The sequence below is a fragment of the Centrocercus urophasianus genome, unplaced genomic scaffold (assembly GCF_019232065.1).
Source record: "Centrocercus urophasianus isolate 14NV4802_14NV808 unplaced genomic scaffold, USGS_Curo_1.0 seq_11, whole genome shotgun sequence".
Classification (NCBI taxonomy): Eukaryota; Metazoa; Chordata; class Aves; order Galliformes; family Phasianidae; genus Centrocercus; species Centrocercus urophasianus.
The window spans coordinates 21,630,113-21,647,880 of NW_024884253.1; the positions used below are offsets into that span (position 1 = coordinate 21,630,113).

Here is a 17,768-nt window from a genome sequence, read left to right on the forward strand (position 1 = left end):
GCATGAGATGTGCTCCTGGAAAGCCTCCAACCACAAGGCAAGGCTGAAAACAGAGAGCGTGGCTCCTGGCTGTGCTACAGGTGTACCAGGGTCTTCTGTTAGAGAGTGCTGAAGGAGAGGACAGGTTTGGGCAGGAGCAGTGAGCAGTGCTGGGCTTTTTCCAGCACAAGAAACAAACACGAGAGGACAGCCAGCTCTGACAGAAAACACTTGATGAGTGCCTCAGGAGGAGAAAATCATTCACCTGATGACATGAGGACCTGCACTGCTGCCCCGCGCTCTGTACAGCACTGCCCATGGAGGTGCCCCCACCCGACAGCCCCAGCTCACAACTCCACTCTGAATGCAGGATGGAGGCGTTCTCAGAAAACCCACACGGCCTTCTGACAGGGTTTTCATTTTGGATGGAGTCAAGGAAAAGAGCTCGAAGCACGGCTAAAGCTCACCATTATTTCTTAACGTGGCAGGGATTTACAGTGGCTTCCTGCCAATGAACATTTGAATAACACCTGGTTTTGCTCTCCAACAATATGAAATGAAGGGATTGCATCTTGACAGTTCCTAAAGGAAAACAAACTTTCCCCTGTCTATCCAAGGACTCTTTGTGAGAGGGCTGATGTTTTCAGATCACAGTTCCTCCCCAGAAAACCAAACCCCAGCTTCTTCCAGTTCAGTCTGAAGGATCACATCCCGTAACCTCCATCTCCCCAGCTCTGTCAGCCAAATTGTGGGGCTCCTGGTCACATCCAAACTGGATTCTTGAGTTTGCTCACTTCAGTACTTTAGAAACACAGAAACAGGTCTCTGGCACTTGTTCTGCATAAGTCTGGAGGGAGCTGGTCTTACTCACAAATGTAGTTTGCTTTTTGGAAAATAGCATTGCAGACTGTGACTTACAACGGGATCAACTAATTTGATGTCATTAAGTCAACACTGCAGAAAGCTCTGCACTGACCAAAGGCAGAGGAAGGAAAGCAGGAAAGGAAGTGCCTAAGCTTGATGTTAAACCTAACGTCGACTTTCAGCCAAGGACATTTTGCACATGGACACGTATGTGAGAGTGTGTTTTTTTGTGCTGGGTCTGCTCCCACACCTTGTATGTTAAACAACATGGCAGGGCTTGTGCCTAAATTTGAGGCAGGAAACCTTGGAAGCAGATGTGTAAGGAAAGAAGAATGGCTGGGAGGTTCCTTTACAGATATGCTGGGCTCGTGCTGCATACAAGTGATTGATGTTCATGCAAACTGCTTGGAGTGATAGTTTGCAAGTGATCTGTATTTATCTCTTTGTGGAAGAGGAAGAAGGAGTCGGAGGCACCCCCTGCAACTCTTGGTGATGTGGCAGGGAACAGCCAGACATGTACAGCGCATGCTGAGTGCTGCAAAACTAACAGGGGAGAGCTGCCCAATCACTTCCTGCTTTTATGATACTTGAAGTGCTGGAGCATGGTGGAAGTATGAGCAGGTCATTGCTCCCGAGATCACTTCTTTTTTATCTGCAATGCAAATAAAAATGTCAGTTCCCTTAAGGAAATCCCTGAGCCACCTTTGTGCCCAGCTAGTCTCGCAAGGAACTGCTGTTGCCTTGCCTGCTGGGCTCCAATGGCAGCAGTGGTGGGGACAGCCAGGAGGGTCACTGTGTCTCCACTTCGTGATGTGGGGTATGGTATCACAAGGAGGAAGGGAGATGTGGGATAAGAGCCGTGCTGCAGGGAGAGGAGAGCCTCTCCCAGGGACTTCACAGCCGTAAGGCCCAGGATCTCATCTCCTTTCTGGGCCTGTCTCAGATGCAACCCAAGGGCTTGACTGCGCCAGAAAAATACGTTACGCTAATTGATCAATGCATCATTTTAATGTAACAGTCACTGTAAGCAAGGATGGCCACGTGTGACGCGGTTGCTGACCCAAGGTGACCCAGACATGGTGGCTTTCACCTCCTGAAGCACTTTGCGCAGCCTCAATTAACAAGTCCTAACACTGTAATTCTGTAACACACACACATCCCACGGGGCACTCATTCACTAAAAGTCACCTTTGGCCCTGCCTGCCTTTGGCTCCCAGGCATGCACTACCTCCACACAGACCCTATTCGCTCCTGAGAGCACTAACACTGAAAGTAATTCTGCCCATCTATGAACTGGAAGTCGTTTGTGGTTGCCCCATCCCTGGAGGCATTCAAGGCCAGGCTGGATGTGGCTCTGGACAGCCTGGTCTGGTGGCTGGCGGCCCTGCACAAAACAGGGGGATTGAAACTAGATGGTCTTTGAGGTCCTTTTCAACCCAGGCCGTTCTGTGATTCCATGAAGTCCACTCGCACGGCTCCCAGCGAACACGGCCATACCGAGCACCAACCCAGTACACACAGCCCCACCGCGCGCGCTGCGCGTTCCCTCCCCGCGGGAGCGCGCCACGCCGGCCCCGCCCCTCCGTCACGTGCGTTAGCGACAGCCGCCGCCGGCGCCGATTGGGCGCGGGGCGGGGCAGCCCGTCAGCTGTGCGCGCCGCTATAACAACAAAGGGCTGCGCGGGGCGCGGAGTTGGCGCGGCTGCGGTGCTGGGAGCGGCGGTGCCGTGCGGTCCGGAGGTGAGTGCGGGGCCGGGCGGTCCCGGCTCGCTTTTCGGCCCCGAGCGCCTCCCGCCTGCCCGTCCCTGTCGCACCCGGAAGGGCGGCCGGGGAGACCGGGTCGCCCCCGCTTTGTCTCCGCCGAGCGGGGTGGCTGCGTCCCGGAGGAGCTCCGCGGGGTCCCGTACTCTGCGCTCCGCCCGGGTCGGTGGGGTCGGGCAGCGCCGCCCGCCGCGCAGCGCTCGTAGCCCGACCGGGAGCGCCTGGGAGCCGCCTGGTGGCAGCGGGAACAGCCAGCCCAGCTGCAGAGGGAAAGGAGGAGTGCTGACGGCCCGGGGGTTCTTCTGTTCTTCGGCTCTTTCTTTTCTTTTCATTACGTTCGTTTCTTTTCCCCGGCGCGTCCCTCTGCCCCGGCAGTCGCGCTGTGCGCTGGGCGGGGCGCTGCTCGTTCAGCCGCCCACATCCAACCGCGTCCTCAGCTTCGGTCACGGCGGTCCCGTGCCGTGCTGCGGGCGTAGGGCTGAGCGGTTGGAAAGCTGAACGGAGGAAAGGGTCTGGGCGTGTTAGCTGACAGCCGGCTGAAGGGGAGCCAACAGTGTGCCCAGGTGGCCAAGAAGGCCAACGGCATCCTGGCTTCTATTAGAAATAGCCCTGCCAGCGGGCGCAGGGAGGTGATCGATTCTGTGCTCAGCTCTGGTGTCTGCATCTTGAGTGCTGTGCTCAGTTTAGGGCCCCTCAATACGAGAGAGACATCGAGGTGCAGGAACGTGTTCAGGGCAGCAGAGCTGTGAGGGGTCTGGAGCTCAAGTCTTGAGGAAGGTGGTTGAGGGAGCTGGGGTTGTTCAATGTGGAGAAGAGGAGGCTCAGGGGACGTCTTAGTGATGCCTGAAAGGAGGCTGGTGTAACATGGGGGTTGACCTCTTTCTCAGGTAACAGTGACAGGACTAAGGGGAATGGCATTACACTGCACTGGGAATGTTGAGGTTCGATATAGGGAAAATCTCAGGAGGAGTGGTGAGGCACTGGCACAGGCTGCCCAGGGGTTTGCCTCTTCTCCCAGATAACAGCAGTAGGATGACAGGGAGTGGCATTAAGCTGTGCCAGAGGAGGTTTGGGTTGGATGTTAGGAAAAGTCTCTTCTCAGAAAGAGTGGTGAGGTATTGGAAGAGGCTGCCCAGGGAGGTGGTGAAGGCACGGTCCCTGGAGGTGTTCAAGAAATGTATTGGTGTGGCACTGAGGGATGTGGTGAGTGGGCATGGGTTGAGAGTTGGACTAGTTGACTGTTACCAGCCTTGTGTGATTCTTCCCTGCTTCTCCCACTGCTGACTCTCAGTAACAGTGTTACTGCTTGGTGTCCAGTGGCCTCATATCAGCGTGAAAACATGGCATGTTTCAGAAGCTCTTATATAGAAAAACAACTGAAGTTAATGCAGTTTCAGGTGCTATCTTGAATCTTCCTTGGGGTGTAGAGGAGGAAACAGCACACTGACATTGGAAGCCAGTGTGCCTCATCTGTGTGGTCTGAGGGCTGTGGGTGAGGTGGCATGCAGGCCTTGGTAAAGGATGCAGCCTGCAAGGAGTACTGTTGGTTGGTTTTGTCTGCTGTGGTGTCTGTCCCATTCTGGATAGATATCTGCATATCGTTTTCCTTGGTTAATTATTTAAGCAGGTATTTATCTGTAAGAATTCCAACAAGCTGAAGTAATTCAAATGTTGTTCTGGTGAGATGAGTGCTCAGTCCCTGAATTTTTCTCACATGTAGCTGTTACTTATTCAGCTGGCTTCCATTCCTTGGGTTACACATGGATATCCAAAGGCTATCAGCATGCCAGTGTGGGGACAACTGGCTGCTCAGCTCTCAGCAACAATGGGATGCCCTCATCCCAACCACTGCGTGCAGGGCTCAGGCTTGCTGGCTGTCATTACACCTAGATCTAGAGAAGTATGCAAGAAGCATTACTGTAATTAAACCAAGTCACCTCTCTTCATTCCTTGGAGTCAGTGAGCTCAGGGTACTGAGGAAGGGTTTGGTGGGCTTGTGTTCTGTGTAGAACACCTAGAGGTGTGGGCCAACAGTAGAGTGAAGCTTCTTACAGGAGGAGGACCTGGGAGGAAGGCTTTAGAGGGATCTGGGCCTCTTCTGTGTGTCACTGGGATGCCAGTGGGGCTGCTTCCTCCTGGGAAAGACTTTTGCTGGTCCCTCACTTTGCACCAGTGAGAGGGCTTCAGCTTGCTGCCCTCAGGATGCTCTCTGTTGCTTTGTCACTAAGACCCCTGTCACTGTTTTTTGCAGGTTTAACACAAACTGTTTACCAGCCATGACTCTACGTGTCCTGTACCGAAACTAGTAAAGCATCTGTGCACTTTAATCTCAAGTCTATGCCACCGTGCTAGAACAGTGTGAGCTGTGCCTTGAACCTTGGATATAAAGATCTACCAGCCAAAGTCTTGTTCCTGCCTTAGTAATGTTCCAGAGGTTAAATAACATGTTCATGGGAGAGATTGATGGCTTGTCCAGCCAAGAGCCAGAGTTCAGTGAGAAAGAAGATGACGAGTGGATTCTAGTTGACTTCATAGGTAAGGTGCCTGTCAGACCTGAGCTCTAGCCCGTATTGGTTGTGTTTCCATGTGAAGAAACCATACAGACAACAGAAACTTGGTGAAGGCAAACTTGATGGAAGTGCAGGGTGCCTTCTGAACACGTGCACCAAAACGTGTTACGTAAACTGGTAAGAAAAATTACATCAGGTTTATAAGCCTGACATGAGCTTCAGCAGAACCACTTGTGCAGATAAAACGTGCTTGACTTATTGCACAGTTGTATTGCTCGGCTGATAACAGCTGCTTTACGTGTCTAACCTGCGTTGTCAGGGAACTCCCTTTTCCCCTCCCCTTGGCTCATAAAAACTTGTGTACATACTGATAGGGGTTTGTTTCTGTTTTTGTTTCATATCCTGTTTCTGGCTACGTGTGACCTTGCTGTGTTTGTCTTTCTGCAATCACTGATGTTGGTGGCTCCCCTGATCACCTGCAGCAGACACTTGCACTAACTGCACCACGGAGCAAGATGACATTGCTGAAACATCACCTGCAGGCAGCTCGCCTGTCTTCACCTGCCTGCCATCTCCTCTGGAGCACTTGCCTGAGGCCGGCGAGTCGTGCTTCATCCAATTTGAGTCGTGTCCCATGGAGGAGAGCTGGTTCATCACCCCTCCACCATGTTTCACTGCAGGTGGGCTGACTGCCATCAAAGTAGAAACCAGCCCCATGGAGAACCTCCTCATTGAGCACCCAAGCATGTCTGTCTATGCTGTCCACAATGCCTGCCACAGCCTCAGCGACACTGGATGTGGGGATGAGGAATTCTGCAGACCGGGCAGTCCCAGGTACCTTTGCTTTGTGCCAAGTAAATGCTGCTCGTCTGCTGCTAAATATATCTGGTTTCTACTTCATCAGTATAGACACTTAATACTGAATTTTCCAGCTTATTTCAGAGCAAGTGAATAACATGAATACTACACAGGTTGGGTAGGGTGATCAGGGCTGCCTACCTAGAAAGATGTTACAAGAGATGACTGTGCTAGGAGGAAATGAGGTGTGCAGCTCTTACACTGAGAGGTGTAAATACACTGAGAGGTGTATTTACGGAGCCCAGTGATTCCTTCACAGAACACACTCAAGTTCTGTGGAGACTGGTGGCAGTTACCTGTGTAGCTGATTGTGTATGCTAGAAGACACTTTGCCCCCTTTGTAATTAGAAGAAAAGTCATTTAGCCAGAACATATGGAATTTTTTATTATAAGGATAGGAAAGCACTGGAACAAGTTGTTCAGAGGGGTGGTGTATGCCCCATCCTTGGGGGCATTCAGGGTCAGGGTGGGTGGGGCTCTGGGCGACCATATCAAGCAATAGATGTCTCTGTTCATTGCAGGTGAGTTTGGCTACGTTGCCTTTACAGATCCTTCAAACTCAAATGATTCTATAGCCATGTGTATTTTACCATAAGCATTAGTCAGTATCCTTTCTGTCACCTTGAGTTGAAAAATGTTACTCCAACAGTCCTAACAGAGAAGTCTATTTGTTTTTGTCACTCTCAACCTAGTAATAGGTTGGGATAGAAGACAAAATCTTGTCACACAGCTTGTGGAACAGACCCAAACTGAAATACTTAACAAAACTTGCATCTCTCAATGTGAGAATTTGCATTGCAAACTTCTACCAAGGTGAGAAGTTGTGCTGTTCTAACCTTGAGTTCTAAAGACCTTGCCATTTGAGATTACTGTGGATGTGTTTTCTTGGTGCACTACTCCCTTGCTGCCAAGTGCCCAGTATTTGCATCTAGACCATATATCATGTGTATATGCATGTACATATATTTTTGTTGCTGTCACTACACGTTTGCCTGTGTTCCATTAATTGGAGTTAGTGGAATGTTTTGGGCATCCTGATTGACAACAAAGTGACTTAAATTATAGAAATCTTTGTGTGGGAAAACAATGAAAGTGCAGAGAAGCTGCTGTAGATAGATGCCCAATGACTTTGGGTCAGGTCCTTGTCATGTTTAAACTGCTCACTTCAGAGAAGTGAGTGACTGAGATGGTGCACATGGCTGTGTTTTGAGCACAGTGCTGGTACCAGTACATGTACAGAATCGCATGCTGTGCCTCGTGATTATCTGAGGAGGGCAGTTTGTGATATCAAAAACTGAGGATCTAGCTGAACTTAGGGGGTAGCTATGTGTACTCAGCACCTTTTAAAATTTGGGTTAGGAGGAGTCTGCAGGACAACCGTAGGCTCTTAGGCATGGCCTGGTAAAGGAAAGACCAGCTTTGATGAGTCGTCTCCAGTGCATGGTAACACCTGCAGTCAGATACTGGCTTCTCTGGTGACTTCTTTGCAAGAGGCAATGATACAAATTATTTGGGAGAAGAATCTTGTGTTATGTTATGCAGTGGAGTTAGGCAACCTTAATGTGTTGAGTGTCACAGCTTTAGTTTCCCAAATGGCATATGATTAAGTTTCCACATGCTGTCTTCTCATTTGTTACCTTATCAGAGGATCTAGGCCTCTGTATAAAACATCACTATTCGGGGTGGCAGAACTGGGGGTTGATCTCAAGTCTAAAGCTGAGGTAGATCTCAAACTGGGAAAATCAATTGCACTGAAAGCACAGTAGGCTTTGAAAGCTGTCTTTAAGTCCCCAGTGGTTTAATGGTTGGCCATTTAATGTTGTAGGGCCAAGAAAAGCTGCTTAAGGCACACTGGCACAGTAAGTACTGCTGTTTTGGGATAGTGCTTCTTGTGTGATCAGTTTGCTAGCAACACTGCTTCCTCTAGAGCCTTGTATGCCAAAACAATATTCCTTTTTAGGACTAACCTTTGTGCTGAATAATGTAAATTGATCAAGCCTAACTGCATCTGCTTTAACAAGCCCAAATACTAAGTGCAGAAAAATTACTTTAAAATATTAATTGGTGTGGGGTCTGAATCCTTTAATGTTTCTTGTGAGATCTGGCTATGTATTCTAACTGTAGTAGCAGTGCTTTCTAGCAATACAGATGCTGGGCGTACAAAGTGTATGGAGCATCAGGCTGGCTTTAGATATAGCCCCTCTAAAAAGATGTTTTTGACCATGTGGTCAGAGGCTCATCAACCCAGTTCTCCCAGTGCCTGGGGCTCACTAGGGCCAGACTACCAGAGGCAGCCACTGAGATTCCAAAATATGGAACTTTCATTTTGGAAGTCTTCATTTGTTCCTTCTAAATTCCTGCCAAAGTAAAAGGATGGCACAAACTTTTCCTGTGTTCTTTCAGTCAGTTGTATTTTCTCCCATAATAAGTCACAACACTTAGGATTAGCAGTTAATGCACTTCTTTAGCTAATGACACAAAGTAAAAGTGTGTTTAGGAAAAACACATTCCAATAACATCCTGTGGTATGGCTTTCTAACTTTTTTAAGGCTTCATCTGGAGTTCCAGCTCCAGCACTGTGGAACACATGAAGGGACCACTATATATGGAAAATGGTAGCCCCATGTTTGCAGGCACCCTTGTGTAAATTGAGCTGGTGCAGTCTGCTGAGTAGGTTTGTTTGAAGTCCTAGATTTAGGATAAATCCAATGAATGGAGAGAAGAAAATGAGCATGTCATAGTGCTGGTAGGCTTCAGTACAGTTGCTTCAAGTTACCTAGGAACTTAAAAAGCAAGTGAATTATGTGGATTTTGATATTTAAGAAAAAAGGAGAGAGTAGGGGCAGTGTCCCTTTCTGATAGAGCATATACATCCTTGTACATGGGGTGGAGGCAGGTAGAGGAGCTCAGCTCTGTGCCAGTCACCTCCTAGAGGAGACTTGAGAAGGATGAAGCATGGTCATAGCAGTCAGTGCTTATTGCAGGCTCTCCAGGAGCCCATGGGGATGTTGTACAATAAATGCAAACCAATCCCTCCCCCAAAAAATACTGCGTACAGGCATGCTACTGCTAAAAGACGGATTTCTAAAGGGATTTCTTGCTCATGCTTAAGCAGACTCCTGGCCTCTCAGACACCTTTCTGGGTACCAATGAGTTGCTCACTGGTAGCTGGAAATGCCTCTGGTCTCATACCAGCTGTGGCTCTCGGACTTGGGACTTGCTTTTCTCACTTCTAAAACCACCAAGTTATTTTTATCTTTACTCTTGAAGTTTCAGGAAACGCCAGTGATTGTTTGGTGAAGTAGGGAAGTCAGTATATCACTATGTCAGTCCCTGCTTGCATGGGCTGCTGTTTTGTTTCTCACTAGTGCATGATGCAAAGGTTTGCCAAAACTGCTGACTCTCTCCACTTGTGAAATCAAGAGGACTGTTTGGAGAATGATCCTTTTGAGTTGTTTCCAGTGTGTGTCGCAACTTGTCTGTCTTTCCCACTCCTGTGCATGAACATTGAGTTTACTTGCTCGCAATCCAAATTACACTTTCACTAGTGTGCTTTTGTTTTCAGTTCAAACAACTAGTGTTCAAGGTGATTTTCTTTAAACCAAACTTTGCCCATCGGATAAATGTAAGTCTTCTAAAGCTGGATCGGTGACGCACGTTGCCTTGTAATTCTGATCTGTGCTGTGGCGTTAGGGAAGTGGAGTGGGAAAGTAAGGGCACAGTGGCATTATACACCAGAAGCCCAAAAGCTATTTTTTTTGCCTTGGTGGTAAAAGCAAGTTGGCAGTGCTGCTTACCAATGTGATTTTCTTAAACTGGCTTGGCCTAACTTGAGCCCAGATCTTTGTCCGGTACAATCAGTGTGCCCCTTCTTGAAATGCTGGATGTTCATGTTCTCGTGCCCTCTGCAGCTTGCATCTTTCAGTCCTAACTCAGAAACAATCTAAATATGCATTTTTTTTGTTTCTAGACTGGAGGCCCGAAATGAAACAGGACAGCGTGTTCGCTGTTTTGTCGCAGCTCTTCCTGCTCGTTCAAGTTTTCTGGAAAAAAACAAGAGCTTTCGTCCTACCCACTGGATAAAAGAACACAGCAAAAGACACTTCCTCAACAGAAATGGTCTCCGTCGCCAAAACCTCACCAGGGATTGCCACTCTCGGCATATCAAGCACAACGGACTGTTTGTTCACCAGCCTTGCCAGCGTCAGTTCAATTACTGATGGCTCTCGTGTTTTAATCTATGATCTGATTGTTCCTTAGGTTGCTCATGTTTTCACACATAGGTGAGTGTGGTCAATCTGCAGCTGATCATCGATTCCCTCCGACACAATCACAACTAATGCTGCATTGGTTTGATGACACATCTCCAAAAATCTTGCTACAGTCTAAATTATGTTAAGTATCGGTGTCTTAGAAGCCTGTCAGTACAGTAGCTCATGTGCTGACCTATCTACAATGTATGGATAGGTTCATAGTCTTAAAGAAGCTTAACTGAGATAGAAAAATCAGTTATGTCTTTGCATTAATCAAAGTGGAGTTTAAAAATTTGAAGTTAGCCATATGCTTTAATGACAAGTACTTGACAGCTTGTGTATCTCTCTGTATTAGGCATATCTGATTAAGTTCTAACAAGGAAATACTGTAGCTGCCAGTGAATATTACATAGCTATGCTGATCTGTTACAAGGACAACTAATCTGAATTGCCTAGTACCTACCTGTGTTTGCATGGAATCTGTGTAGTTGTGTTAGGTACTTAATAAGAGTATCAGAAAAGGGTTAAACGTCCCTTTAGTATTTCTGCAGTATCTATGGCACTGGTGTTACAGATGAAGTACCTCACAGTGGAGTGAAAGGAGAAGTGGACCTATGGGTTAAGTACAGATGCATAAGCCAGAGAGCTAAAGTGTTCTACTTGGTACAGTTTGAGCTCTCTTCCCTTTCTAACTCTTTTTATTGTTGAAGATCAATTTCTTCTAAAACCTAATCTGTTCCATTTGTTCTGTAGTCTGGTTACCCCCCCCCCCAAAAAATAGTGGATCAACTGTTCTTCTAATTCCACTGGTAGCTGACTGCTTTTTTGAAGAAGTCAGGCTGATGCCCAGCTATTTCTGAGCTGCTGATTGCTGTTAGATTTTCTTGTTTACAGGCTGAGAGTTGCTCGAAAATAGCTGGAAGAAGGACTTCTGATAGAACTTCTTCTAATTCTCTATCTAATCTGTTCTCCCACTCAATCAAGTCTGAGATCAGTTGTGACTGGAAATGAAGAGCAGTGGGTGGCAAGGAGAAGAGCATGCTGAAACAGTCTTACAGAACTAAATACAGATAACGGTATATAAAATTTGAGGCACCTCAGCAGTGTTTTTAAGTCAACAGGGAGCAGAAAGACTGGATATCAATTCCGTGGGTTACTAGGGAAGAAAAGCCATTCAAAACTAACAAATGCTCAAGTATTCTTAAGTATATAATACTTAAGTATTCATTCTTAAGAACATTCTGCAAAATACTCTGTTGGGAGTAGGTGGGCACTTAAAGGCAAAAAAAAACCCAGCTTATTAATAGATTGTACATTACACTGCAGCCACATGGCACTCTGAACACTGATAGGTAATCTAGGATGTGGGTTAAGTCTCTTTGAAGGGGAGAGGGAACAGAAATTCTCACAAAAAAGGGGGAATAAGTAACTTTACCTCCTTTTTATCAGTGCTCAAATGTTGTGTGGTCCTTTTTTTTTTTTTTTTTTTTTTTTTTTCCCCTCCCTGTGCTGGGTGCCTGGGGCATTCAAGTGTTAATGTGGCATTCAGTCATGTCTTCCAGTAGTCCTTAGACAGAAGTTTCCATAAGGACTCACATGGAGAGCATTGGAAATTGGGTGATGTCAATGTGAATTGTTCCAGACCTGCAACACTTGTTTTCTAAATCCATCCAAATGCTTCAGATTTTCTCAGAAGCCCAACAATTTGAATTAGTATTGATATAGTTATAGTGTAGTGCATGATGTAGTTACTGCACATAGTGCAGCTGGAATTGCTGGGGAGCATACCTAGTATGCAGGAAACAGCATTTCTTTCAGTTTTCATTTCTCACTTCAGTTTTGCTGCTTACCTGGGATTAGTTAGGGTTGTTGCAAGGGGATGTTGGCAAACACATGCATGTGTAAGAGCAAGTGGTGCTTTCCTGGATACACTGGCCTTCAAAACACATGGAGTTTGTGTGAACTGGGTAAGAGAACAAAATTGGTCACGTTATGAGCCTCAAAAATAGCAGTGAGGGTGTTACTGCTCTTTAAAGCCTTATGTATCCATATTCATATAATTTTTGTGGTCCAAATACTCTGGCTTATCTCCAAGTAGCTGTAGTTTCTCCAGTCTTGCATCTGTACATATCTGTACCTGGCATAAACTTCTACTTGCCTCAGATGGTCTACCTTTACCACTCCAACTCTTTGTCCAGCTTAAACTTCCTTTTCCTCACTGCCAACTTTCTAGCTCAGGAAAATTCTGTGCTTTCCTGTATTATGTTTTTCTTGATATATCAAGTAACTACTTTCCTTCAGCTTTAATTTTCTTAAAGTTAAATGAAGGAAGATGATGTATCCACCTCCCTGTGTTGGAAGGAGTAAGTAATCCTTTGATCTCAACAGGGGGTGGAATTGAGAGTGTAAAGGCTCCCAGGCATTAGAATGAGAGCCTTGGTCTGTTCTTAGCAGGCAAGTAAATGCAACTTTAGACTGCTCCTAGAGTTGGGAGAAACTCATCTTTTTTTTTTTTTTTTATACTACATTACTAGATAACTTTCTGGTGATGAACTCCTATATCTTTCAGGATATAAACTGTTTTGTTGCACAAAGCTGTGCTTCTCAACTTGTAATAGTGGAAACCGTGTTGTTGTGTGAGATAGTACTGCATCAACGGCTTTTTGTTAATTTGTTTTAAGTATTTATGTTGATCTAGTCCCATTTTATGCCTGGAGCTATTGGGTGATTAGATTCGTTTTGGTTTTTTGTTTTATTAGTGAGCTGTGTGGCTTTTTATATGGTTTTTGAACTGTACTAAAATGTTTTTTTTGTTCTTGTAAAAGTGGAGGCCTTGCAGTGTCTCATACTGATTGACATTCATGAATTTTGCTGAAATGTTTTCATATACTGGTTAACAAACAGATCTGCATTTTAAACTGTGCCTTCTAGGTGTAACTTTACACAGCAGACTTGAAGATACAAAAGGGACATTTCAGATAGGATTAATACTGTACATCAGTCTATGCATATACGGCAGCTTCTTTCCAGAGCCACTTTCTATTTGTAGCAGTCTTTTTGATATGGAAGAATGTCTCGCTCTTATTTTTAATAGTTTAACACAAGCTGAAAGCTGACAAAATACAGCACTTTGCCAAAAAGTAGCATTGCTTAACCGGTGTGTATTTCCTGAAGCAATCTTCTGTATTTTGTTTTCATGGTGCATTATGCACCGTGGGGAGACGTGATCTGAACTCTCAATAAATGGCCTATTAAAAATGTCAGTCTTCTGTCATGTCTCATGAACTTGAAATGTATGGGGGTCCCATTGGGGTGTGGTAGACATGAGTACAGTATAGAGCAAAATCCTTGCTGTTGTACAAAGGTTTCTCTGGGAATTGATTTGCATTATTTATCTAATCTACTTATCTACTAATATTACTTATTATCAAGTGATAATACATGGTCTAAGAGATACCTCGCATCCCTGCCATCTGCTGTGCCTCCTGATGAGCCTGCTGAAATGCAATAGGTGAACAGGATAGAAAGTAGGGAAGTAAGCACACAGGGCAGGAAAGCTGGTATCAAGATAAACAACCCTGCTGTTACACAGGCTTGACACTTTCCAGAGGTTATTAAAAAAATCTAGTTGCTGTTGTATTCAATTGTTGTCTGCCCACTGGCTGATGAATGCTGATGCCCTCATTGGCTTCATCTTGTGGTGGGGTTTTGCCTCAGGACAACACGGCTACCTGTGAGATCATGACTAAGACCTGGGCAGCCTGGTCTCTTCCTGTCTGGAAAACTGTCTCCAACAGTGGGGACTGCACAACTTCTAAGAAACCTGTTGTGATGCTTGACTTTTGTAATTAGGGCCCAGAGAAGACCTTTCCATGAACTTCATTTTGGTTCTCAACTCATTGCCTTTGCTTGACCTCCCATGCACAGCTCTGACAGGTCTGCATCTTGTACTGGAATGCTGTGATTACCATTCAAGAGGTTGAGTTAGGGATAGGTAATGTGAGGCACATAAAGACCCTGTGCAAATATGTGCAGGGGTGAGATTAGGAAAGCCCAGCCACCTGCAACTGAGTCTAAGAAAGGCTCTGTATCACGGCTGCAACCATAATGCTCTGGAAGGCAATAAGGAGCTTCTACACATATGCCACCTGCAAAAAGATTAGGGAAAAAGTAGACCTGCTTCCAAATGGGGCAGGAGACCCTGTGTCAAAAGCATAGAGAAGTCTGAATGCCATGTGTTCTTTGCTACAGAATCTAGCAGTAAGAAAGTCTTTGGAAATCGTGGGCTTCTGAGGTTAGCAAAGGGAAGGCTGGTGCTTCGTTGAGGGGGACTGAGAAAAAGAACACTTCAAGAAATGGAACGTAAATCTATAGGATGCATCCATAACTAGTAACAATCATTGACTCTCTAATGGTGTTGTGAGGACACTCAGTCTTTCAGTGGTTATAGCAGTGAACAGGGTTCCTAAGGAGGGAAGGAAATCAAGTATTGTGCCTGTATTCAAGAAAGTAAAACAAACAAAAAAACACCTGGTAATTATAGGACAATCAGAATGGTTGAGCTCAGAAAGTTGTACACAGTGACACCAAGCCTAGCTAAAGGCCATTACCTGCTGTTGTACCCAAAGTGTTTATACTGACTGTGGTGCTGGGGCTGCCACAGTTCAAGAAGTGTTTGGACAATGATCTCTAACATAAGATTTGATCTTTGAGTGGTCCTGTGTGAAGCCAGGAGCTGAACTCGATCCTTGGGGGTCCCTTCCAACTCAGGGTATGTTATGATTCCATCACTCCTGTGATGGTGAACGTCTTCATGAATGACCTGGCTGTTGGAACAGAATGTGCCATCAGTAGGCTTGCAGAGAGTAGGAGAAGCTGCTGCATGCACCTGTGCTGCCACTCAGAAGATCTTAACAGGCAGAAAAGATGCACTGGCAGGAACATCATAAATTTCAGCAGGTAGAAATGCAAAGTCCTACATCTGAGGAAAAATTACCGCTGACAATTCATACTGGGGCCAAGTGGCTGGAAATCACCTTTGCAAAATAGTCTGAGTATCAGTGGGTGCCTATTGTTGACTATGAGCCAGCAGTGCACCCTCGTGGTCTCAAAAGCTAAAAGCCTGCCCAGCTGCAAGAGGGAAGGACAGAGCTAACAGGTTGACAGAGATGCATCTGAGTGCTGTGTCCAATGCTGAGGTCCCCAGTGTGACAGATGTGGATATGCTGGAGAGAGTCCAGTAAGGGGCCAGAAAGATCACAGAATCATAGGGGACCACCCAGTCCAACCCCCTGCTACAGAAGTTCCCCACAGTGTGTTACTCAGGAAAGCATCCAGGTGTGTTTTGAATATCTCCAGAGAATGAGACACCTTCTCTGAGCAGCCTGCTCCAATGTTCCGTAATCCTTTTAGTAAAGAATTTTTTCCTCGTGTCTGTATGGAACTTTGTATGTTTCATTCTGTGCCCGTTGTCCCTTGTCCTGTCGCTGGGCACTGCTGGAAAGAGCCTGGCCCCCCATCCACTTGGCTCCCACCCTTTAGATACTTATCAGCATTGATAAGATCCCTACTCAGCCTTCTCTTCTCCAGGCTGAGCAACCCCAGGTCTCCCAGCCTTTCCTCATGAGGGAGATGCTCCAGGTCTCTCATCACCTCTGTGGCCCTCAGCTGGACTTTCTCCAGCAGTTCCCTGTCTTTCTTGAGCTGAGGAGCCCAGAAATGGGCACAGTACTTCGGATATGGCCTCACCAGAGCACAGTATAGGGGGAGGACCACCACTCTCAACCTGCTGACTACACTTCTTTTCATGTGCCCAGAATATCAGTCAGTCTTCTCCTTCTTGAACCTTGTCATTAAACTCAGAGTCGAGGGATCTTCCTGATCAAGGGTGAGGCAGAGGAGGTGCTGAGCCTCAGCCTTGTCTGTGAGCACCGGCACCAGCCTCACAGGTAAGAAATTCCAGTTAGCTGGCTGCTAACCCTGTGTGGATTCAGGTGCTTTTTTCCATCACAGTTTTGCTGCTTCTTGTGTCCTCCCCCCCCTCCCTGAGAGCTCTAAACAAAAAACTTCCATCTGAAAAATTTGTGGCCAAGGAAAAGATGAGACATGTTCCTCCTGGTCTCACTTCATGTGCAAATGAAAGCAGTGACAGTCTGAAAGAAAAACAACCACTTTTTCTTTGGCTACTCTCATCTGATCAACCTGAATTATCTTTGAAGGCGTGTCTCCTGAGTTTATCTTTTCCTAGGAAAATCTAGATCTCTGGGTTTTCTTATGCTTCTTTTTTTTTCCCCTCCTCCCTGTGATAGGATGGAAAGACAGGTAAAACATTTCCCACTTGTGTTCTGTCAACTGTGCTGGTAACTTCAAAGAGCACGGTTCTGTCATTTCACAGAATCACAGAAACACCAAGGTTGGAAAAGACCTACCAGATCACCCAGTCCAACCATCCACCCATCACCAACAGTTCTCACTAAACCATCTCCCTCCACACAACATCCAAACGTTCCTTGCACACCTCCAGGGTCGGTGACTCCACCACCTCCCTGGGCAGCCCATTCCAGTGCCTGACCACTCTTTCAGAAAAGCAGTATTTCCTAACGCCCAGCCTAAATCTCCCCTGGAGCAGCTTGAAGCCATTCCCTCTGGTCCTGTGGACACTTGCAGCTGTCCAATCCTTAAACTGGAACAAACTGGGGAACAAAGTATTCTGCTTAACTGAGATGATGAAACAGAATTTGAGCAACAAAGCGCTTGTTTTTCCGAAGAAAACTCTGAGGGAAAGTTTTCATTTTCAAGCGTAGGTTTTGTGTCCTGCCTGTTTATCAAAGCTGGAGTGTGTGCTCCAGCTTCCTGTACGCATAGATCCTTGCACATCTCTGATGAAGCCATGATACTAATTACTGAAAATGAACACTGGTAGAAGTTCTCCATGTTGTTTCCTTGTTGAGTTGTTCATTATCTGCTTTATTTGTCTCGCTGAAATACTTTGGTGCATGTTTACAACCACAAAATGCTACCTCCACAATTCAGCGATACGTGCAAGTAGAGTTCAGGCTTCTTAATGAGAAGTAATTCTTAATGTGGCCTGGTTGTTCCCATGGCGTGCTCACAATAAGTTGTTCTCAAAATAAATAGGACTGAACCGAGACTTAGCAGTGTGTTCATAAATTTTTGTGCCTCAGCCAGTCCTTTTCTCCATGAAAATACTGTCTTGGAACTACTGCTCCATGACTAACACTTCAGAAGTTAAAGTCTCTCTAAGTGTTCCAAAGTGTTGCAGGCAGATAGATGGTTGAATCCTCAACAATCTTAATGAGACAGCTAACTATGTTTTAATTGAATGGACAAGCCAAGGAAAAAGAACCACAGAAAAAAGAACAGCAACAAAAACAGACAGATAAAAATAACAGAACAGGTCAGATCTCAGTTTGCAGGCATGGGCAGTCTGTATTTCTTTTGAAGCTCACCTACTTTATGTCCAAATAAAAAGGTGACCCAGTAAGGCAATACAATTAAAAAATACATAGCTACCATAGAATCC

The 17,768-nt window shown here is 46.0% G+C and overlaps 1 protein-coding gene across 4 annotated transcripts; it reads left to right on the forward strand.

Annotated features, from left to right (window-relative positions):
* The first annotated feature begins 2,499 nt into the window (after positions 1–2,499).
* On the forward strand, positions 2,500–13,488 carry TP53INP1 (tumor protein p53 inducible nuclear protein 1). 4 transcript variants are annotated; one of them, XM_042808625.1, is made up of 5 exons: positions 2,500–2,583; positions 4,856–5,139; positions 5,597–5,948; positions 7,798–7,831; positions 9,943–10,031. In XM_042808625.1, exons 2-5 carry the CDS (start codon positions 5,028–5,030, stop codon positions 9,958–9,960), a joined length of 516 nt encoding a protein of 171 aa, XP_042664559.1. In that variant the 5' UTR covers positions 2,500–2,583; positions 4,856–5,027; the 3' UTR covers positions 9,961–10,031. The 4 variants fall into 4 exon arrangements, with proteins under 4 accessions (XP_042664559.1, XP_042664556.1, XP_042664558.1 ...); XM_042808622.1 differs by lacking the exon at positions 7,798–7,831 and having other exon boundaries at positions 9,943–13,488; XM_042808624.1 differs by lacking the exon at positions 7,798–7,831 and having other exon boundaries at positions 5,600–5,948; positions 9,943–13,488.
* The last annotated feature ends 4,280 nt before the right edge of the window (positions 13,489–17,768 follow it).

What these genes read in the sequence shown, in the direction of transcription:
- TP53INP1 (XM_042808622.1), top strand. Translation starts at nt 5,028, where the DNA reads ATGTTCCAGAGGTTAAATAACATGTTCATGGGAGAGATTGATGGCTTG. An exon ending in GATTCTAGTTGACTTCATAG is followed by an intron (nt 5,140 to 5,596) that starts GTAAGGTGCCTG and finishes GATCACCTGCAG; the next exon opens with CAGACACTTGCACTAACTGC. An exon ending in TGCAGACCGGGCAGTCCCAG is followed by an intron (nt 5,949 to 9,942) that starts GTACCTTTGCTT and finishes TTTTGTTTCTAG; the next exon opens with ACTGGAGGCCCGAAATGAAA.